The following is a 23,916-nucleotide window of genomic DNA, read 5'->3' as shown; positions in this document are numbered from 1 at the left end:
CATTTAGACTGGAATGGGTTGGTGAATAATTTAGTGAATTGAATAATTCAAATATACGGTTTGAAGTCTCGATCTAAACAGAGCTTTTTGAAACTGAATCAGTTAAACCATTGCATTGCAAAATGATTCACTATTTCAAAGTGCTCCAATCAGATCATGTATCGTGAATCATTTGATTTAGATTGGGATTTTGTGTACCGTGAATGATTTAATTTAGATCAGAATGGGTTAGTGAATCATAAAGCTAATTGAATAATTCAAATCAAGTGATTTGCAATACACGATTTGAAGACTCGATCTAAATCAATTTCAGAATGGGACTTCAGAGCGTGGATCATGAATCATTTGATTTAGATTGAAACTTTGGAGCAAGTTCGCCAGTTGTTCGCTTTGAATCGGAACTTCTGTATGGGTTCGCAAATCATTTGTACTGGATCAGGATTTCAGAGCGATTTCACAAATCTTTTTTTCAGATTTTTTTTTCTTAAACAGTAGAAAACATCAAACTATTGATGCAGTACAGTTATAAAAACCAAAAAGAAAATGAAAGTATACACAAATACAAATCCCTCAAGCAAATTAAGTGTTTTTACTATAGTAAAGGTGTAGTATACTTCTTTTATGTAGTATACTATTATTTTTTTTTTTTTTTTTTTTAGAGTGAGATTTCTGATTGGATCCTTGAAAATCAAAAAAGTAATACTTGAAAAGTCATTGAATTTCATTTTACAGTATCTGTACGAACCCTGAGTTTGGACTGTCATTCTGATGGCACCCATTCACTGCACAGGTAAGCAAGTGATGCTAAATTTCTTCAGATATGTTCCAATAAAGACTCAAACTCATTTACATCTTGGATAGCCTGAAGGTGGGTACATTTTCAGCAAATTTTTGTTTTTGGGTAAGCTGTTCCTTTAATTTCTCTTCAGGAAAATCCCACATTCAGTCGCGAGCCTTTTTCCGAGCTTCAGCATAACATTGCGTGTATCACTCTGAAGATTAATACATTCAGTGTCAGAGTTTGCTTCTCAGAGTTGCTTTTTAATGGAGTGGCTCATCATTAGCTCTGTAAAAGCAGCCGCTACTGAGTAGGGGGACTGTTAGGGCAGGGCAGACTGCTTTTTTACTGTCAACATGAATACGCTTTTAGTCGTTAGACAGGCTGTTTGGGTTGCAGATAGACTTTATAACCATCACATGTGCCTAAATCCAAATCTTGACCATTTTAATAAGAATTTCTGAGTTCTTAAACTGTTTTTGATCACTGAAAAGGGACGATTTCTTGTAATAACTCGATTTGTGACTCTGTGTGTGTATAAAAGCCTTTGATTTTGATTTTGTGCTAAGCTTTCATGTTCTATAAGGATCAGCTGTCTGCAGTGTACTTCACATTAGCATGCTTAAGGGAGACTGATGTTCTGACAGTACATGGTTGATGAGATTATCGCATCAGGGAAAGGAATATTAATGCATAGGCGTATGTACAGTATAAAGATATTTTGCATGCTTGGAACTTTGAAGATGCATTCAATTTAGTGATGAGGAAACTCTGATGCCTATCACTCTGATGGTATGAAATAGAGAGAGTTTGCCAAAATATTGTGATGACTATGCAGCTATTTTAGGCAACAGAAAGGATCTGGCATTAATTGCATATGCTTTCTTTATAATTGGAAGCAGCACGAATAATATGATTAAGACAGATGCCCATCATCTATTAATAAATATGCTTTTCTTTCATGCAAAACGTGTACAGTGTAATGAGTTGGGTTTTCTTTCACACATACACATATACATACATACACACATGCACAAACTTTTGGACATTACTTTATAAGCAAAAAGTAGGAACTGTCTGTAATTTACAGAGAATTACATATGTTTGGGTTATATTTAAGATTTACGTTGTCAGTCATGTACATTGTATATTTTACAGTTACGCATAGTTAAATTACTCCAAAACACTCCAATCACCTATTCCATAATGCTTGTAACGTCACCATTTTTTTTTTTTTTTTTTTTTTTTTGGTAGTTAAAATAAATTTTTATTGTACACTACCAGTCAAAAGTATTTGAACAGTAAGATTTTTAATGTTTTTTTAAAAGAATTCTGCTTACCCAGCCTGCATTTATTTGATCCAAAACACAGCAAAAAATATATATATATATATATATATATATATATATATATTACAGTTTTTGCTGTGTTAAATAGAAAGCAGTTATTTAAAATAATAGTATGTATATATATATATATATATATATATATATATATATATATATACTATTATTTAAAATAACTGCTTTCTATTTGAATATATTTTAAAATGTAATTTATTCATGTGATCAAAACCAAATTTTCAGAATCATTACTCCAGTCTTCTTTATTATTATTATTATCATCAATTTTCAAAACAGCTGAGTACATTTTTTCAGAATTCTTTGATGAAAGATCCAAAGATCAGCATTTTCTGAAATAAAAAACTTTTGTAACAATATAGAAATTAATACTTTTATTTAGCAAGGATGCTTTAAATTGATTAAATATGATGATAAAGACATTTATAATGTTACAAAGGATTTCTATTTGAGATAAATGTTATTCTTCTGAACTTTCTATTCATCAAAGAAACCTGAAAAAATTCTACGCTGCTTTCAACATAATAATAATAAATGTTGTTTGACAGCAAATCAGAATATTACAATGATTTCTGAAGAATCGTGTGACTGAAGTAACAACGCTAAAAATTCAGCTTTAAAATCAATAAATTACATTTTAAAAATATTTAAATAGAAAAGATTTATTTTAAATAGTAAAAATATTTCAGAAATGTACTGTTTTCGCTGTACTTTCGATCAAATAAATTCAGGCTTGGTGAGCAGAAGAGATTTAAGAACGTAAAAAATCATACTGTTCAAAAAATGTTTGACTGGTAGAGTACTTAAATACAATAAAATATATAAATAATAATAAATCAAAGTAAAACTAAATAAAACAAATTCAAAGAATACACCTTTTTACTATTTTCAAAATAGTATTATTATTATTTCAAGCAAGTTATTCTTTATATTTATGCTCAAACTGAACAAATTAATTAATTAATGAATTAATGTTTTCTCTGAAACCGACTAAGTATGTTGTATAGTGATTTTGCTTTTTTAAGTTTGTTTATGCATGTATGTATTTTAAGAATGTATATATGCCTATTTTACTAGTTTAAAAAGACTAAATATGTTCATTTTGGGGGGAAAAAAATGAACAATTGAGTTCCCCATCAGTAAAAATACTCAAAGAGGATGTGGTAATTTTTAAAACATTTTTTGTGTTGACTATTTCAACATGTTTGGTGTCATTATGTGTGCATAAATGTACAAACTGTATAAAAAAATTTGCAGGAATAACATGGTTGAGTTAAAAGTAAGTGGTTTTCAACACATCCTTTTTTTAAGAGTGATAGGCTATAAGTGGTTGCTATATTACTCTTTTCAAAGATCATTTAAGAATAACAATTCATTACTTCACACACACAATATACTCTACGAACCAACTCAATGCACCCATTTATAAGAGCAGCATATTTTATTGCGGAGAAAATAGCGTGAGTGATTCCTCCATATTCAGATCGCGTCAAGTTTATTGATGAATGAAGTTAACATTTTAAAAGCCAGATAAACAGGGTGATTTTTCCTGAAAGACACGAACCCCGTCTAAACCCTCGAATGAATTTATAGTGTCTGCATGCTTCGCTACTTCACTCCAATTGTCCGCAGGCTGCAGATGCTCTTCGCCAATCCAGCACTGCAGGTGCAGTTAATGCTGGAGATGCTGATAGTAGTTCTGGCTAGATATCCATCTCTTTGCTTGTTTCCTTTCCTCACACAGAGCTTTTTTCTGCTTACCCCTTGGTTTTGCTCTAGTGCTGCCGCGTGAGGTGTCGGATTCATTGGATCCCGCAGTCTGACCGGCTTTGCGGTGCGCCTTCAACAGCATCAACATTATTATCTTTAGTGGATATATGACGAACAGTTGCGTTTGCTGCCGCATCATGTTGACATAACTCTACTGAAGAACTGATATTAATGAATGGCCGGAGAGGAGCGATGATATGAATTAACTCTTTGATGTGGAGGGAAGCTGGAAAGGGGTTTTGCACTGCATATACTGGCGAGGAACGCACGGGGATGAGGCTGTAAACACGTTTCTTGTCGCTGTGAGTTTTCTTGCTGAAGTTGGCTTTGCTCAGCAATGGCAAAATGAATCGGAATGGATATTCTGAGAAGTGTTCCTTAGAGATGGATGGAAGATTTTCCAACCTTTCCCCTTTATGAATCTTTTCGCGGTGACTCTGGAAAGGTGGAGCGATCAGGAAAAGCTAATGACGGACCTATTAATCTATCAAAAGCACCAGAGGGCTTTGGAAACGTTTGGATGGAAATGTTTGCACCTTTTTCTGGTTTTATACGGAACTACTAATGCATAGTTGTGGATCTCTGTTGGAATCTCTATTGTAATTGATTCATATAGTGAAATGAATTCAGGGCTGTTGACATATTCGCTGTGATTTTTTTCCCCCCCGCAAATATCCATCTTTTCTTCTGAAAGTATTCCGATCTAAATGGAATTAGTTGAGAAAGCCCTTTGTGAAAGGAATAGACATGGTACATGGGAACAGGTTCCTTCACGGTGAGTCCAGCTGCCAGTTAACTTCACTCTCTTCTCTATGTTTGATTTTACGCATGAGGTCTATTTGCATCCGCTTTCTTTCTGTAGGAACTTTGTGTGTGATTGGAAACTGATTGAAATCATTTCATTTAATTTGATATGCAACTGCATATGCTTCATGATGTTCTGTTTTCTGCTGGAAAATCCAGTTTAAGATGATATCTGGTTTCTAGCTGGTCTAAGATAATCATTAGCTGGAGCAACGTTGGTTATTAGCTGGTCCAAGGTGGTGATTTGGTGCTCCACAAGCTGGTGAACCATCTTGGAGCAGCAACAAACCATCTACCAGCTTGTTAGGCTGGTTTTCTGCAAGCTGGATATTGGCTAGTTCAAGTTGGTAGAACATCTTGGAACAGCAACAAACCAGCTGCTAGATGGGTATATAAAGTAAATTTAATCTGGTTTGTAGCTAGTTTAGATACCATATTCCAAAACAGCTACCAGATTAAGATGAATTTATAAAATCATCCGTTTCCCAAACTTACCGTGCATGCAATGTAAATGAATCAGAAATGCAGTTGCAACATGATTATATGTAGGAATGGCGTCTTTCAGTCCAGCTGTATGTTCATAATGAGTCCACGTGATTCTATGCTGTTTTGATGTTAAATCTTTTGTCGCAGTTGTTGCAGGTCTTCTCATGCTTGGGTTGTCTGGGGCAACAAAAAAGGAAGCAGGTAATGATGTTTTGTCACCGAATACCCACCCACTCTCCATCTCTATGTTTCCTGGCAATCTCTGACATTTGACTGCTCTCTCTCAGTGAAAAACAATTCAGGAGTGCAGCCGGCAGGGCAGTGTGGAACCTGGGTGAAAGAACCAGAGGGAGGCCTCTTCACCTCACCCAATTACCCAAACAAATATCCCCCAGAGCGAGAATGCATCTACATCATTGAAGGTAAAAAAAAGAAGCTTGTACGAATAGTAAATGCAGCACACAAACAAATCTGTCATGTGACATTTGGATGGTGGGGGTTGTTTTGAATTGTTCAGCGGCGCAGTGGCACTGAGTGAAAGATGCAGGAGCAATCAGTTGATTGTTAATCCTATGCAGCGCCATTATGATGCTAATAAACACTAGTGTTTCATTTGCATTCATAACAGAAGGATCTATAGATCAACAATCCCTGAATATCCAAACGTCAGTTTGATTAACGCAATTAGATTTCTGCGAAAATGGAAAAAATGGGATTGTCTTAATGTCTTTCAATCGCATCTGTTGGACTGCTAGCATGCTGTGCTGCTGCTAGCTAATAATTCAATTGAACTAAGACGCTAGTAGTAATTTTCTTGCAATCAGATGGTTTATATGTGATAATCTATTTACTGTCATAATAAGGATTACAAACAGTGCTGGGTAGATTACTTCAAATTAACATAAATCATTTTAAAATAACAATCAAGATATTTTGTTGCATTTTGTGCAAGATAAAAGCCTTCCAAATATATAGTAATACATGGTTAAATAACTCACCGAGTAATCATTCAAATTAAAATAATGCTTGATTCAATTTGTTGATGCAGTGCTGAAATGTTGAGAAAACACTTGTGGGAATATGTATTCAATTTGTCAATAATGAAGGAACTGTAGTCTGATTACGAGTATTTTAAACTGTAATATAATCTAATTACAAGAACCTAATTGACCTATCAGTAAGCCCACCCCCTTAGTTACTGTTGCTTACTTGGAAAAACAAACGAGTTGCCAACTGTTCAGCAATGACAGCTCTCAATGTGAAAGCCCTGTCCCAAGATGTTTTTGATAAATTTGGGACACAGAATGACCACCTCTCATTGGGGAGCATTCAAGTGGGACTTAAATATGCCATTGAGTTATATATACAATTTTTTAAATAAATATGGTGTTTAACAAGAGTAATTTGAAAGTGAGGGTTTACAGATCGCAGTGCAAGTACTGCAGTGTAAGATTAAATTGATTTACATTTAAACAGTTTAATATGGAGAAGCTCTGAAATGTAGACCTTTATTTATGTGTTTTTGACCTGCACTGTACAAGAAGTGAGAACAGTTCGCTATTTAGGTTTATACATCAGCACAACTGTGTTTTTTATTTAGTTCGTTTTTTTGCATTTTTCTGGATAGGACAGTGGAGATATGACAGGAAGCAAGTGGGAGAGAGAGACGGGGTTAGGAAAGGTCCACGAGGCCGGATTCAAACTTGGGACACCCAAAGCGCAACTGCGCCTTATGTCGGTGCACTGCCCACAAGGCTTTCGCCACCAACAGCACGGACTCACTTTAACGTTAGCTAGTTTTAGCCAGAGATACCTTGCTGAAGCACAAGATGACATTTATGTTGAAAACTGCTGAGAACTATAACTTAATAAGTGTATGACAACCAGAAAATGAACGTTGTAATACTAAAATAAATTCTAAATTCCATTAAATCAGTATTACAAGTACCCCAGGCACATCGTTTTACCATTTTTAGCATAAGCACCATCAAACCGATGAGAGCATCTTGCATTGTTTCTCTATGTCCAAGGTCCCTGTGCAACTGATACTCAACTGCCATTGGCTCATCTTCATTTGAGGGGAGGGACTTATCGATAGATCAGTTGTAAACCTAATGTAATCCAGATTACATGTAATCAGTCACTACCCAGCACTGAGTACAAATATTATGAAATCGTATGAACAAATCCCACTGTTAAACCCATGTGGTCTTCAAACTTTGTAGCTAATCCCTTTTAATTGTTACAGAATACATATTTTTTTTTATTCTTCATTACAAAATTTTAGTCAGTGTGTAATAATCATGTGTATGATGCAATACATATCTGAAAACTTATTTCTGTGCTAATAATGGCAGATATACCCAACCCAAACTTGTGGCGAAACATAACTATTTTACAAAGTGGAGTTTTCATATGAATTTCCTGATAATTTACTTACCACCATGTCATACAAGATGTTCATGTCTTTCTTTATTCAGGCGAAAAGAATAGGATTTTTCTCCATATAGTGGATTGCAATGGGGATCAGCGAGTTTAAGGTCCAAATTGCAGCTTCAGTGCAGGTTCAAAGGCTCTACACGATCCCAGCCGAGAAATAAGGGTCTTATTTAGCGAAAAAATTGGTCATTTTCTAAAAATTTGTTTGTGTACTTTGGTTCAGAAAGGTAGGGTTGGGCAAAAAACTCCATCCCATTTTCTCCTCCAACTTCAAAATTGTCTGACATTGTTATTTTACCATTTTTTGTAAAGGGCGTTTGACTTTCTTTGCACGTTTGCTTTGTAAACACTGGGTCGGTACTTCCGTCTATGTCATGCGTGACCTTTTCAACATGACTACTTAATGCATGAGGTAGAGCTAGTTCAAGACGAGAATTTGTGGTTAAAAAGTATACAATTATTTTTTTTTTTTAGAAACTGACCAATCGTTTTGCTAGATAAGATCTTTATTCTTTGGCTGGGGTCGTGTAGACTGCTTTGAAGCTGCACTAAAACTGCAATTTGGACCTTCAACCAGTCAGTCCCCACTATATAAAGAAAAATCCTGAAATGTTTACCTCAAAAACCTTAATTCATTTTAAACTGAAGAAAGAAAGACATGAACATCTTGGATGACATGCGGGTGAGTAAGTTATAAGGAAATTTGTATGCTTGAAGTGAACTTATCCTTTAAGAAGACAAAAAAATTAATCACATTCATCCCTAAACCTAATCAGATCAGAGCAGATTGTACAAAAAGTATAAATAAGATGGTACAAATTCAGACAATTGGTCTCCAGTTCACCTACCAAACAGTAGTTATGAATTGCCACGAGAGTGTGTTGGACATATGACATCATCCATCATAAATTACAGATGTCAGTCTTGATTTTTTTTTTTCTTCTTTGCAGCTCCCCCGAGACAATGCATTGATCTTTTCTTTGATGAAAAGTATTCAATAGAGCCTTCATGGGAATGTAAATTTGACCATATTGAAGTCCGGGACGGGCCCTTTGGCTTTTCTCCAATAATTGGACGCTACTGCGGCCAGCAGAACCCTCCATATATCAGATCGAGCGGCCGTTACCTATGGATAAAATTTGTTGCGGATGGTGAATTGGAAGCGATGGGATTTTCTGCAAGCTACAATTTCACAGCAGGTACATACAGTTTTATGCTCCTTTATGCAGTGTCAGTAACGTTTACGATCGTGACAGATTGATTCATTATTAAGCCAGGGAGTTTTTGGCTTTTCCTGATGGTCTTTTCAGAGTTCTGGATCCGGGTTTCACTCAAGTAACCTCAGTGTATTGTTATCCTGTGCATGTCGACTTGAATTTCTGATGCAATCAGTAACTACTCTTCACAATCCATGATGCTGATTCATATAGCGAATATAGTAGGTCCATATTGGTTCTGACAATCTGCAGTTGAGCTTATTAGTCATATTCTCTCGCAGTAATAAAGAGGCTGTGTGTTGTAATTCATTGAAAACCTTTTAAATTTTTTACCTTAATCAATTCTTAGTACCACAGTGAATGCTGACAATCCTTTCCAGGACCTGATTTAGATGTTAAAGATTGCCAATATGATGCTAAGTGGTAACAACAACATCATTCCTCATATAATTGATTTCAATTATCCGTAAAGGGAATATGTAGCACATCGCACAATGGATGTTTTTATCAGACGTCTCCTTGTGTGTGCTTTCTGATCATCCGCCTTGATTTGAAATTGAATCTGAGTTCAGATATGTTTGCGTAATGGTGTGCAAATTGAGCAGTGATAGATATTGTGTGAAGCAATATTTGAATAAAGCTGCAAGTAAACTTGTAAATGCAGACAAATTTCACAGGGCGCTTGAGCTTTAAGGGCCTCGCAGATGAATTGCACAGCTGTGGCACTGGGTGCAAGAAAAAGTAGCACACAATTGAAGGCAGCACTGATTTAGAGTCGTACAGTATCTGAGAAATGAGTTATGAGCCGAGGCTTTTTTTTTCCCATCCTATTGTGAGTCAGGAGGAAATTCTTTCGCCAAGTTTGGAGAAACTGTTCAGCGTGAATGAATTCAGATTCTCACTTCGCAACTTGCCAGGGAAGAAACACAGCTTCCTCTAGTCTCGATAAGGAATATCACTGGCATATAATTTACATAATTAAGGAGATAAAAGTCCCTGAATTCACTTCCCTTGATGTTCCCCCAAAAAAGTGGAGAGCGCATCTGCTGTGCCGTAGCCAATGGTAACACATGCTAATGCGGAAGGTACAACAGATGAATGAAAAGCAGGGGATGAGGAAGGCTCAAAATTGCATGTATTCATCTTCCTTGGTCTTTTTTTACATTTCATCTCTACGGAAAGGAACATTACTGTGTTTAACTGAAAATTTATGCTGCTTATTATCACAAAACGGCCACTCAATCAAAAATGTTCCTGTCTGCAGTGTGAGAGAGGAGGAATTTAGTCTACGTTCGTCATGCTGGGGCTCTGGGCGGCATAAGTTATGAAGTTTCCTACGTAAGACCTCATTAACACTGTACTTGCTTGCTTCATATCAAACAAATAGATTAGTGGATGTGCAACTGAATTACAGAGCACAGAGCCGTGTGATTGATGTCATAAAATAGGCTCAGGGATCACACAGTCATTAAAGGGCTAGTTCACCCAAAAATGAAAATTCTGTCATTAATTTTCCCCCTCATGCCATTCCGAACCCCAAAGACGTTCATCTTCAGTACACAAATTGAGATATTTTTGATGAAGTCCGAGAGCTTTCTGACCCTGCATCACAAATAGAGAAGAAATTGCTGACTAAAGTTGTTATTTTTGTTTTTGTTTGCACACAAAAGGTATTCTCATAGCTTCATTAAAAATTAAGGTTGAACCACTGATGTCACATGGACTATTTTAATGATGTTCTTACTACCTTTCTGGGACTTAAACATGTCAGTTGCATTGCTGTCTATGCAGGGTCAGAAAGCTCTGTAATTTCATCAAAAATATCTTAATTTGTGTTCTGAAGATGAACGATGGTCATGCAGGTTTGGAACAACATGACGGTGAGTACTTACTGACAGAATTGTCATTTTTGCATGAACTATCTCTTTAAAAACTTGGAAATATCAGTTTAAAAGTGATTTACGCTTACTTTTCTTTTTATGTGCACTTGTGCTCCTAACTTAAAAAATTTAGGAGCACTGTCAAAATTTTAGGAGCACCTTCTAATTAGGGCTGACAAACGATTAATCGTGATTAATCGCATACAAAATAAAAGTTTGAGTTTGCCTAATATATGTGTGTGTAATTATTATGTATATATAAATACATGCACATTTATGTACATATTTAAGAACTATTTACAAGTATATGTATTTATTATAATTTTTCTAGAACTTATATTATATATAAATAAAAGCATTTTGTGCATAAATAACATATTTCTCTTAAATGTATACATTAACTTGTGTGTATTTATATATACATAATAATTACACACAGTACACACACATATATTAGGCAAACTTAAACTTATATTTTTTTTATGTGATTAATCGTGATCGTTTGCCAGCCCTACTTCTAATCAATAATCAAAAAATCGGCTCAAAAATTAGCCTTCCCATTACGAGGTGATATTTGACTCCTTAAAGTGATTTGTAATGGCATTTTTCTTTATTAAAGCTTTATTAAAAGTCATCTTTTGTCAGATTTTTTAAAAATTATATTTTTTTATAATTTCTAATTAAAACAACAGAATAAGAACAAGTAGAATAAGAATAAGTTACCAATCAAATGAAATCAGTGTTGGCACAATTAATTTGTACTACAGAGGTTGCACAAAAGAACACGAAAGTGGCTTGTAGGTGTATTTTCATGTTTAGGTGGCATGTGTGCAAACAAATTCATAAGTTCATGTTGAGATTAATGTTTTAAGTATAAAATTTTGAATCTAGAAATATTAAATTATTTAAATAACTAAAAATATACTTTAAAAACAAAACTAAATTTGCCAGTAGGTGGTGGAAAGTCACTGATTTAATTACTGAATCATTCATTCATTTGATTCTTTCGAACGGCTGATTCATTCAGGAATTTAGCAAGTGACTGTCCTTATGAATGGAAAATTGAATCATTGACTCACTAGATTCGTTTAAAAACGTATGTTCATTGATAAAACACCACTGTTTGAATGGAGATGCGCAGCAGCTCAGTTGTGACTTGTTTCAGACTACTTTTGATGACAAAATTGAGCAAAATCAGGCAGTAGTGTTATAGTTAGACAATGTAAGTCACTTAATATTAACTTATTGTTTATTTAAATCAATATCACATTTACAAACTCCCTTAAAAATCATTCAAAGCTGTCACTCATCTTAGTAATTGCTATCTCACAAAGTTCCATTATAATCAATGAAGCTCTCTACACCGCACAATGATTCTCTTATTTACACTCTTTCTACACTTTGTTTATGAAAGGATTCGTGAGATATGTCTGTGATACATTACTCAACGTAGCAAAAACACAGAAACCTTTGAATGATCGGTTCAGTCGTACATAGTGCTCCTAAATTTTTTTTTTCATAGTTGCACGCAGTAGTTTTCAGTCGCAAAAACTACTGAAATGGTCGCACATAGAACCCTTGTACGGATGAAACAGAAAAAACTAATTACTCTTAAAGTGTTTTTATTTTTCAGTGTGGAAGCTTTAGAGCGAACAGTGAAGTCAAGTCCTGAGTTAATGACTCTTATGAGCTGTTTTTAATGACTCAAAAACACACAGCTTAACCTGTGAAATCCAGTTCTAAAGCAAATGATTTTCTTTCAGCTCTGTGTAGTTTTATTAGAAATGTACATTGTAGCTATTATGTCCAATTCTCAAGCAGTTGAGTTTTATATGAGCCAGTTAGTGGATCAAAAAACATACAGCGTAACTATTGTAGTCTATTTCTCTAGGCAATGAATCTTATGAGCAGATGCCATATAGTGGATCAAAAACATACAGCGTGACTACCGGAGTCCAGTTCTCTAGGGAATGAATCTTATGAGCAGATGTTATATAGTGGATCAAAAACAGACAGTGTTATTGGGGTAGTCTGATTCTTGAGTAAAGGACTCTTATGAGCTGATTCTTTTTTTATTGAATCAAAACTTAAAGCTTGACCAGTGAATTGTGACTCATTTACTGAACAGCCGAACAGCTTGAAGGTGGCCACTAGGGATGCACCATATTGGATTTTTGCAGATATGTCAATATTTTTTTGATTCATTTTGGCTGATAACCGATGTGATACCAGTATATTTCCTTTTGTTTGGAAACAACACCAAATCTCTCCTGTGCGGAAATTATAAGCAAATTATTTGGATTTTTGTTAGCTTTTAACAAGAACTTATTTGTTAGAATTAAATAAACAATAATGAAGTTCTTTTATAATGACAGTACACTGAAGCTTTGAAAATAATTATAAATAAACTATATATCAATTGCAGCATTTTTTTTTTTTTTTTTATTTTTTAATTTGTGTAAGCTTTATCTTCTGACCTTTAAATCAAAACGTACTCATTATTTTCTGACATCAATTACTGCTTTATGTAATCAGAAACAGTCTAAATGCTATTTGTGTATATTACTTTAATTTTATTAGAAGTAGGCCAATGGCGCCCCCTACGGAATTAAAACTTCTTACCAAAAGGACATTTGGATCCAGGGGAGGCGGCTGCTGCTGCCACTGCACATGCTATTACTGTTTACTCTATCATGCACCAAACGCATCATGCACCGATCCAAAACAGTGAATCTAATCATCGTTCAGGCAAAAATTAGCTTTAAGAATGAGCCACACAACTGATGTGATCTAATCGCTAGCACAGCCTGAGTTCATGTGAGTTTTTCCTCTTATCGGCAAGACATATCTGCATATTTTTTCATATTGGGCCGATGCTGATATTTACATTTAAATCCATTATCGGCCAATTCTGATATCGGTCTGATAATATTGTGCATACTGGACTCTAGAGAGTAATGCAATGATGACTTATTTTTGTAAGTCAACCTGAAAGTTAGTTCCATTGGCCTTAGATTATTGCATAAGCTCTGTGGCTACCAAAAATGTATGATTCTTAAACATTTTGTTCATCATGATAATCTTCAGAAATGAATATAAATTCTAAAGCCTAAATACAACTGCCAAAAGTAAAAGGCCAAAGCCTCTGTCAACTCTTTCAGTCTTTATTTAAAAAAAAAAAAGTATATATTTTCCCTGAAAGTATGAGTTAGAATAGTTTGCAAGATTGTAATTATAAATGCAGCAAGGCTGTAAAAATAGACTCTTAGGTAGGTTTTCGTGTTTGGTGTGATGACGTTTAATATCCCTGACAACCTCTACAGCCTCATTTAGCCACTTGTTAACAACCTTTTTCCAGAGATATGAAAGTGTAAAATAGTAATGAGAGGTGTGTTACTAATGTATTTTATGTTGTAGAATAAAACGTGAAAATATCTTGAGGTTGTGTTAAAGGAGTAATTCCAGAACAAAAATTTACAGATAATGTACTTACCCCCTTGTCATTAAAGATGTTTATGTCTTTCTTTCTTCAGTCGTTAAGAAATTGTTTTTTTTTTTGTTTTGTTTTTTTTTTTTGAGGAAAACATTTCAGGAATACTCTCCATATAATGGACTTCTATGGTGCCCCGAGTTTGAACTTTCAAAATGCAGGAAGAAGGGTCTTATGTAGCAAAATGATTGGTAAAAAAAAAACGACAATTAATATGCTTTTTAACCACAAAAGCTTGTCTTGTCTAGCTCTACGTGAACTCTGTGTATTCCGGGTCATGTCAGTTAGGGTATGTCGCAAAACTCCCATTTAATTTTCTCCTCCAACTTCAAAATCAGCACTGTTTTACCCTAAAGGTTGTTTAACCTTTATTCCATGTTCACTTTGTAAACACTGAGTTGGTATTTGTTCAGTGACGTAGGATGATTTTGAAGTTGGAGGAGAAAATGCAATGGGATTTTTTCGACATACTGTTATTGTCATGAACCAGAATACACAGAGTTCATGCAGAGCTAGACAAGACAAGTGTTTGACGTTAAAAATTATATACATTGTAAAAAAAATTTTCGAAAATACTGATTGTTTCACTAGATAAGACCCTTCTTCTTTGGATGGGATCATTTAGAGCCCCGTAAAGCTGCTTTTAAACAGCATTTTGGAAGTTCAAACTCGGGGCACCATAGAAGTCTATTATACGGAGAGAAATCCTGAAATGTAGTTTCTTTACAACTGAAGAAAGAAAGACATGAACATTTTAGATGACAAGGAGTACATTATCTGTAATTTTTTTGTTCTGGAAGTGAACTACTCCTTTAACCATAGACTTTATTTAACCAAAAACCCATTCAAACAAACCATTGACTTTTGAACTATGGAATTAGTGCCAAAATGCCAACTTATTTTCAGGTTTACACATGCAAATACATGTAATACTGGCAGCGCTCTATATGCCAGCAGATTTTTTTTTTTCTCCTTTTGTGGTCTGTAAAAGCCACATTGAGTAATTTATGACTGAATTTTTATTTTTGGGTGAACTACCCCATTAAGACTTCTGAAAAGAATCATTAGTGTTACCAGGCTTTTTTTAAAAGAATCTGAAACCTAAATTGCTCACAATTCCATCCCTCTTTAAATATAATAAAATTGAAAGCATTTAATTGGAATTTGTCTTTGTGATTCTCTAAAATAAGAAAAATTAAATGTTCAGAAGTAGATCTTGCACCTAGGCCACATGCATCCTAACATAGGTAGGATATTTGTGGTTTTAGTGCTTAATGCTTGAGTTTCCCAATTTGGTTCTAAAGTAATTAAAGGTGTTATTCACTCAGGGTTAGTTTCATCTGAAATTGCAGATGCATGGCATAATCCATTGCCGAAGCCAAATTTCTGGATGGCTCAGTGATAGAAAAGTAGAATGATGTGCACACTGTGTGTAATTACTTCCTGATATCGTGTGAAAATAAAAATGGCTGTGCAGTCGCTCTCAGCATTCAGATGCAATTATCATGCAGACGTTGTATGAGTTCATTCCAATAGTCAGATCTTGCTGTCTGTAGACAGACTTCCTCCCACTACCCTACTATATCTAACTGGATTAAGCAGTAAAAGCAGGACACTCAACAATTTAAGCTTCACCGTGAACAGAGACTTTGTGACTATTGTTTGTCCCTTTCCTCCCTGTCCATCTGTCCTTCTCTCCTTCTCACTATCTAGAAAACTCACACGCTCGTTCTCCCGAGTCTCACTTTCTTGTCTCCTGGGCTTGACTGACCTTATTACCCCACCTCCTTTTTTCGAAGAGATAAAGCTGTGTTACCAGACAAGATCTGGCTGGGTTAAATAACAGGGAGAACTGCTCTCCTCATGTGTCTTTCCCCAGGCCACTGGCTGTTTGAAGCCTTTGTCCCAGCTGTAAACAGACGCAGCAGTAATAAGAAAAACAAGATGGACTAAAAAGCATTTCAGGGACCGCTTTCTTGATCCAGTGGCCATTTAATAACCTTGTTTGGGGAAGCCTCATGTGGCCTTTTCCTCTTTTCATTTTCAATGGGTTTGTCGAAAGCAGGGAAAGGAAGGAGGAAGTTGAATGCAGGAGCTGAGAGCGGTCCCTAAGATCCAAATGTTGAAACGCAGTCAGGGCCAATTAAGAAATATGGTTCTGTGCCTTCTGATGTTTCTTTAGCTGTCACGTACTGTAATTAATTGACCATCCAGGTAAAATTATGGATATTAAAGAGACAGCTCACCTAAAAATAAAATGTTTTTTAGAATGAATCACTCTCATGTTATTTAAACTTTTATGACTTGATATGTTTTGAGAATCACAAAATGTAGATTTTGTTTTGGTTTTGTACATACTGTAAAAAGTCATACCAGTGTTGTTATCATTGACTAAGCTATTTTTAACCAAAATAAGGCTGAAACAGCTAAAAAGTAAAATATATTCTAACGAACTTAAATGAAAAGTTTTTTTGGCAACTAACTGAAAATAAGTTCAGAAGTTAAATCACTAAAATTGAAATAAAAATCAATTCAAGCTAATATAAAGATACATAAAAATATTAAAAATGACACACTAAAGCTAAAATAAAATCTGAAAATATAAAAAATAGATTTTTGGGTGGGTTTTCAAATACCAGTCTATGGAAGCCATGGAACAAGAGAATAAATAAAGGTCAATTTGCATATATATTTTAAAATTCTTACATTATTCTCACAATTCTGATAAGACAAATGAACTCGTCATTCTTTTTCTCCTTCAGCTCAGAATCATGAGTTTATATCCCACATTTCCAGCTTTTTTTCCTCAGAATTAAGTAAACTTGCTATTGTTGAGTTAAATGGAGTTATAAAGTCCAAACTAGAAGATATAAACTTACAAGAAAAAAGTCAGAATTGTTAGATGAAATAGGTAAATAGTATGTTAAATGTTATAGGTTTAAATAGTATTTCATGCTGTAACTGTAGGGCTAATACAATATGTCCCCTATGAACTGCATATATGAAATTTATGTAGAACTAAATTTATGCTTTAAAAGTAGAGTAATCAGCAGGTCAGTTTACATGTCTGCGTTATAGCTTCAAATGGCATCTTTGATAACAGTATTCTATAAAAAAGATTTGCTTTCTGATTCTGACATCCAAAGGCACAACAATTTTTTCCATTTCCCACCACTTGTTAACAGTGTTTTTCTGCCTATGTACTGCAGTGTCTACTCCAGATTTGTCTATAGGTTTGTAATGATGTGAAGGTGAGCAAATAATGACAGAATGATTGTTTTGGGGTGAACGATCCCTTTAAACAGGCCATTTTTATAGAGATTTTTTAAGGGTTAAGGAGGAGCAGTTTGGTCTAATATCGCAACAAAGCTTATGGTTTGGAATGGAGTGGCTGCGAAAAGCTGTTTTAGATTAGGGCTTTGTTCAAAATGATTGTTAACACCCTTTTTCCAAGAGATTGGTGGAGATTTGGCCTTCTGTATGTCCACCATTATCAGTGCATAAAACCCTGGATTTGACACAAATTATGATTGCAGATCCTGGTCATCATTATCGTCTCTGCTCTAATAAGACCCGACTGCCCTGCGGCTGGTGTGACTTGATTTTTAACTGCACTGAGGCGTTACATGAGCCCAGAAGTCATAAACAGCTAATTTTAACTTCCAAAAGAGCAACCGTTGACAGATAAAGGGCCAAATACAAGACCATTAATTAACAGGTCTCACTACCATCATGGCACACGCTAGTTGTTTGTGAAAGGAAAATAACAACTGTGCAGTACTGATAAAATATGACATACATTTGTTCCACCATCTACAAAGTGTGATCATTGTCAATTATTAGCTATATATGAAATGAAATGTGTTTTAAATGAGCAATATCACAAGTAGCAGTGCAATATGGTTGTATATATTGCCACGGCTGTGATTCGGTATTTAGAGGTAATTTCGCCGGATTCATGAACACTGAATGGCCGCTGATGCCCTGGAGCTCACATCTCTAAAAACTTTGAAGCAAATTTCCAAATAGATGCTATTTTTATTAGCAAATCACATATATAGTCTAAACAAGTACATTCTCACCTAAAAACTACATTCTGTGGCACAAAAAAGTACTATTTATAAAATTATAGTGAATTTGGGTGTCAGCCATAACACTCGCTGTGAAAAATACAGCAAGCAGAGGGATACAAACGGTGAAATGGTCTGAGTTCTGATATCACTATAATATTGCACTCCTCTCAGCCAATCAGATTCGAGGACCAGAAAGAACTGTTGTATAAATGAGCAATATCACGTAAGTAGTTGTGAGATACGGCTGTATATTGGCACGGCTGTGACTCGGTAATTCGAAGTAAGGTTGCTCTCAGCGGATTTATGGGCGCTAAACGTCTGCTGATGCCCTAAAGCATCTCTGAAAACATTGAAGCAAATTTTCAATTAGACATTATCTTTTTTAGCAAATTGCATATTTGAAGTCTAAACAATTATGTGCGTTCTCACCTAAAAATGCTTAAAAAAAACATTCCATGACACAAAAAATAATATCGTTTATAAAATTAGTGGATTTGGCCATGACTCTCGCTGTGAAAAATACCACAAGTGGAGTTATACAAACGGTGTAATGATTGGAATTCCGATATTACTAGAATATTGCACTCCTCTCAGCCGATCAGATTCGAAGACCAGAAAGAACAGTTGTATAATGCTATATATATAAATGTGCTACATTATACATTTAATGGTACATATATAGGCTATTTAACAATGTATAGTTGTGGGGATTTTGAACAAGGTATAGTGATGGGGTCTGCGACTCTACAGGTTGTTACGCCACTAGGTGGCAACAAGTGTTTTCATAAGTGAATCAGTTAATCAGTCAAAGTTGTTCAACCTAATGATTCATTCAAGAATGAAACAAACATCTGTGTTTATTAGTGAGTCACTGAATTATTTACTCACCCAGTTTGTTCAAACACTGATTCCTGATGAATAAGTTGAATTACTCACTCATCTGATTCATGCAAAAACACAGATTCATTCAGAAAATATTCAGTACTCTTGTGTGTTGCTCTTAGAGGCAACAATGGATTTGCCTTTGTTAGGAATTGTTTTTGTTGACTGACTAAAATTAGACACAGCCCAGTTGAGGCTGCATTGTGCTTGACCAAAATTCTTTGTAAAGACGTAATTAGTGTTGCCAAGACCGCTGTTGTGCCACGGAATTGGGCTACTTTAATACTTTTGCAGCGGGTTGTTTTTCATGTCCCCAATAATGTGTAATTTTTACCCGGTGAGTCCCACCAAAAAATGTGTAAGTTTACCCCCCAGAACGCGATTTTTACTGGGCGACCCCCCTAGAAACGCGATTGGGCTACTTTTGGGCTAGTTTCGAGTAGCAATTGGGTGGGTTTTGTTGTGAAACCCTGGCAACCCTGCACATAATGTTACATAAAATCCAGACTAAATTAAGCCTGATCTGAGCTACTTCAGCCTGTAGGATCATACAGTAGGGCTAAAACGATTAGTTGACAAATATTTTGTTGAGTAGTCGTTTGATCTCATATGACTCAGTGTAAGAGGCTGCAATAATGCAGTTTGACCAGTGAGGCGCTGTAGCGCATGACTGTAATTTAGCCCTCCTGCAATTCAAGAGAAGACACACTCACTTCAGAGCAAATGCAGCCAAACCTGAGTGGCTCAAAAATACAACCAAAACTTACAATGGTGAGAAAGCAATGTGGATGTTTGCACGAGCTCTGCAGTTTGGTACTGCAGTGAAGTCCAGTGATGTCATGCTTATTTATATAGTACTTTATACAATAAAGTGGATTTATGCCGTAAATCAAGCAGATTCACAGCATCAAACATGAAAAATCAGTCAGTCAGTGTTGCTTTCAGTTAGAATTACAACTTTTATAAAGCAGCTCTGCAGTGTGGAGCTAGCTAATGATAAAATCTCTTTATTAGTGGGGAAAAAATTATTTCATTAAAGTGATAATTTAGTTTGCAGAGATCAAAGCTTGATGTAGCTCAGGACTGTTTTGATTATCCTAATACCTCTCTGAGGTATTTTAAGAGAGATTATGTTGTGAATAAAATAATTAATCCAAAAATAAAGTATCTTATCACATACCTTATTTTGTTTCTTATCCATATGACTTACAAAAGGTGATGTTAGGCAGAATAATGTGTCATTTTATTACTTTTTTATGTAGATAATTAAATGATGAATAAGAGAGTTTTCTGTCTGTCATCTCATCGAGTTCCAAATAGATCTGTTTGTATAAATAAATTGTATAATTGTAAATACATAATATGATTTTCAAAAGCTGAAATTGTTAGAATATGTATAATAGTGTTTTCATGATACCAAAATTTTGACTTCGATATGATACCTGACTAAAATATCATGATACCACTACTGAACCGATACTGTGAAAAAACATAGAACAACAGGAAAAGTACTTGAACAATAGATGATCCAAATGGAGATCATAGTTATTTTATCTATTAAAACTTTCATCCCCACTTTAAAAAAAATAAATAAAAATAATAATAATCACATGCCAGTGCCACTACACAGGATTATGGTGAACAACTACTGAGCCTACAGGTATGTAGAAATCTTTGCTATCTTTGCTAAGCCAAATCTTATTTCATGATAAAGTAATTTTTTTTGGTTTTTAACGATCTTATTATGAAAACATCCATTCGTCCTTTTGCCTTTTTAAAAATAGCTTTTATTCATTCTTTTTGCGGCATAGTTTCTGCGCAAAGGATTTGCGGACCACATCAATTGGTTTCTATGGCGTTATTTTAATGACAAATATCTAGAGCAAATTATTGTAATGCGAGGCATATAAAATTCTGTCACTTGCTTGTGCATGCTCAGAAAGACAGATTAGCGCATATGACAACGGATGTAATCAATATAGCATAACAGTAAAAAATGTATCAGTCTCACACATGTCCTGCGTTGTCCCGCAAAATCACATCTACACTGTAAAAAACAATTTGTTGACTCAACTTAAAAAAAATTGTAACCTGGCTGCCTTAAAATTTTAAGTTCAGTCAACTCAAAAAAAGTTTTTTTCAACTTGAAATGTTAAATTATACTAAGTGACAACTTAGATATTTGAGTTGAATCAACTTAAAATTTTAAGGCAGCTGGGTTACTTACCCATCTATTAAGTTTAGCAAACACAAATATCTAAGTTGTTACTTAGTACAACTTAACATTTCAAGTTGAATAAACTTATTTTAGTTGATTGAACTTAACATTTTAAGGCAGCAGGGTAACAAGTTATTTTAAGCTGACTCAACAAATTGTGTTTTTTATTTTTTACAGTGTATGTCCCGCAACAGCCCTATTGCCAGGTGGTCACCCTATGTTGTATACGCAGCCAATGAGCTTGCTGCTTTACATATTATTGGCTATTTAGCATTCACTAGAACATTTTGGCAGCGCGCTTTGAGAGATCCTCTGAAACCCTTCACCTCCCCAGCTCCACCTGTCTAGATCTGCTACAGGTTATTATATTCAGCTGCAGCATCATAGCAGATCTATCCTGCCAAGACCAAATACACTAACATTATCATATCCATTACCATGCTAAAATCTTCAGAGAGTTGTCATGATGGAAATGCATGATAGAGATGCACACCTAAATGCGGCTTCTGTGTCACGTTTACAGAGTAGATTTGGCATAAAATCAGTTACTCAGTATTAACTTCTTGTTTATTAAACTGTTGAGTAAAAGCAATATTGAAGTCATGCTGTTGGTCTGAAACTGAAACAGTTTGTTGACATTACACTGAACCAAAGAAAATGATATTTTTCATGTTATGACCTTTTCTTGTACAAGCGTCTTTCTCTCCGCATTTGAATCTCTCATATGCTTGTATTTACTATGCTGTGCATGTTGTATACTTACTCAAATATTATTAGCATTCACAGCACTCATAACTGCATGCTTCTTGGTCATAACAAATAATATTCAACTCTATTTGCCTGTGTAGAGGATGTAGCAAAACCAGAAATAAGTAATCCCAAGTGCAATAATTCCGATAAGGCTGTGGTGTACTGGAGATATTTAATCTTCTAATTTGTGGACTCGAGATCGTATTGAATTTAAATCATTCTAACGACATCCGAGATTAGAAAAAGGAGCTGGATATATGGCCCCTCTGCGCACAAGAACCCAGCTATATTATTGAGGCGTGATGGATTCAAACCGAAAAATTGAAAATTGAACTTGGGGAATGAACTTTCGGGACATTCAGGTGGCCACATTTCACCACCGCCTACCTGATTTTCTCAGGTCCGATAAAGTCTAGGGATGGAGGAGTCCTCTGTGCAATCGCCATTTCAAGCTCTGGAAGGTTGAACAGATTTACTGAAGTCCTTGACGTGGCAAAATTTCATCTCGAGGCATGGTAATCAGTCATTATTATTTCAAGATGGTTCACGTCCTCCCCTTTATTAATGTTGAGGGTAGGGAATGGTAATTAGCGCTGAAACTAAACAAATGAAGGCAGAGTAAACATTTGTGCATCATTGGTAGTAGCATTTTTTGCTTCAGTTGAGTCAGTTGGACAATGCAAATTAACAGTAATGTTCTACAATTGCAGAACATTCAAAGACGTCAGATACTTTTCCTGCAATGCCTGGAATGTGTGAATCTAACACTTTAACATGGCAGCATTTATTAGCCATTATGATGTCTTGGAAGCTTGGGGTGGAAAATTGCATGCTTTGTGTTTCGCTTCAGATGTTACAACGAGGAAAAATCAGAGAGAGGCGCACGTAATGCTGCTCCGTTCAGAAAATGGATTCTGCTCTGGGTGGTTGAATATAAGGAATAAAAAAAACGTGGGTTTCCACTGTGAAAGAACCTAAAGTCAGCACAGCATAAATTTCATTTGAGGAGTGCAAACACAGTGAGGAATCTGAATGAGAAAAAGCTTGTAGATTAATTCATGTATCTTTGAAAACATCACTCTGAACATATCCTCCATTTCAAAGAATGTTGGTGAACAATAAAAAGCACTTTGGCTGGGCTTTGATGATCTTGGCCTGCTCATGTGTGCATGTGAAAATCTATAAATGTATTCTAAAAGATTTTAAAATACAGTGCATAGATACTGACTTCATAGATAGAGACTTGAATGCAGCGCTTCTAACCAGTAAAAAAAGAATATTATTTCAGTCTCTCTACTTAAAAAAAAAAAAAAAAAAAAAAAATGAAAAGAAAAAAAAATTAAATGTGTTACTTGCCATTTCTTTATAATTATTTGTGAAATTAACTAGCAAGTACTATTTAAAAAAAATTCTGCACCATTTTTTTTTTTTCAGTGTATGATGAGCATGTTTTTACATGTTGAATTAAAATTACTTTTGATGTTTTTTTGGGGGGCATAAAAAAACAGTGTGATACAACTGTTCTGATATAACAAATTATAATAAAATAAAATAAAATAAATGTTACGAGTGACAAGAAAATCTAAAAAGTAGTTTGCCGTTATATTTTATTATTATTAAAAAAATAATAATAATAAAATAAAAAAAAAAAAAAAAATGAATACAAACACTTGAATACATATACTGTATATATACAGATATAGATATAGATATATATATGATAAGACTCACTTGACTGTTTGTTAATTTAACCCTTTTTTATGAAAAG

The 23,916-nt window shown here is 34.8% G+C and overlaps 1 protein-coding gene across 2 annotated transcripts in view; it reads left to right on the top strand.

Moving 5' to 3' along the window:
• Nucleotides 1-3,771: 3,771 nt before the first annotated feature.
• neto1l (neuropilin (NRP) and tolloid (TLL)-like 1, like) overlaps nt 3,772-23,916 on the top strand; it is a 149,543-nt gene continuing 129,398 nt past the window's right edge. For both annotated transcript variants that reach the window (XR_007825640.1, XM_051098228.1), the window contains exons 1-4: nt 3,772-4,684; nt 5,347-5,400; nt 5,487-5,621; nt 8,589-8,837. Coding sequence is in view for 1 of the 2 variants with exons in the window: in XM_051098228.1 (XP_050954185.1) it covers nt 4,657-4,684; nt 5,347-5,400; nt 5,487-5,621; nt 8,589-8,837 (466 nt within the window). In the remaining variant the exon portion in view is untranslated. The remainder of the gene's footprint in view (nt 4,685-5,346; nt 5,401-5,486; nt 5,622-8,588; nt 8,838-23,916) is intronic.

Source organism: Labeo rohita, chromosome 24 (assembly GCF_022985175.1).
Source record: "Labeo rohita strain BAU-BD-2019 chromosome 24, IGBB_LRoh.1.0, whole genome shotgun sequence".
In the NCBI taxonomy this organism is placed as follows: domain Eukaryota; kingdom Metazoa; phylum Chordata; class Actinopteri; order Cypriniformes; family Cyprinidae; genus Labeo; species Labeo rohita.
This window is presented reverse-complemented; position numbering and strand designations above follow the sequence as displayed.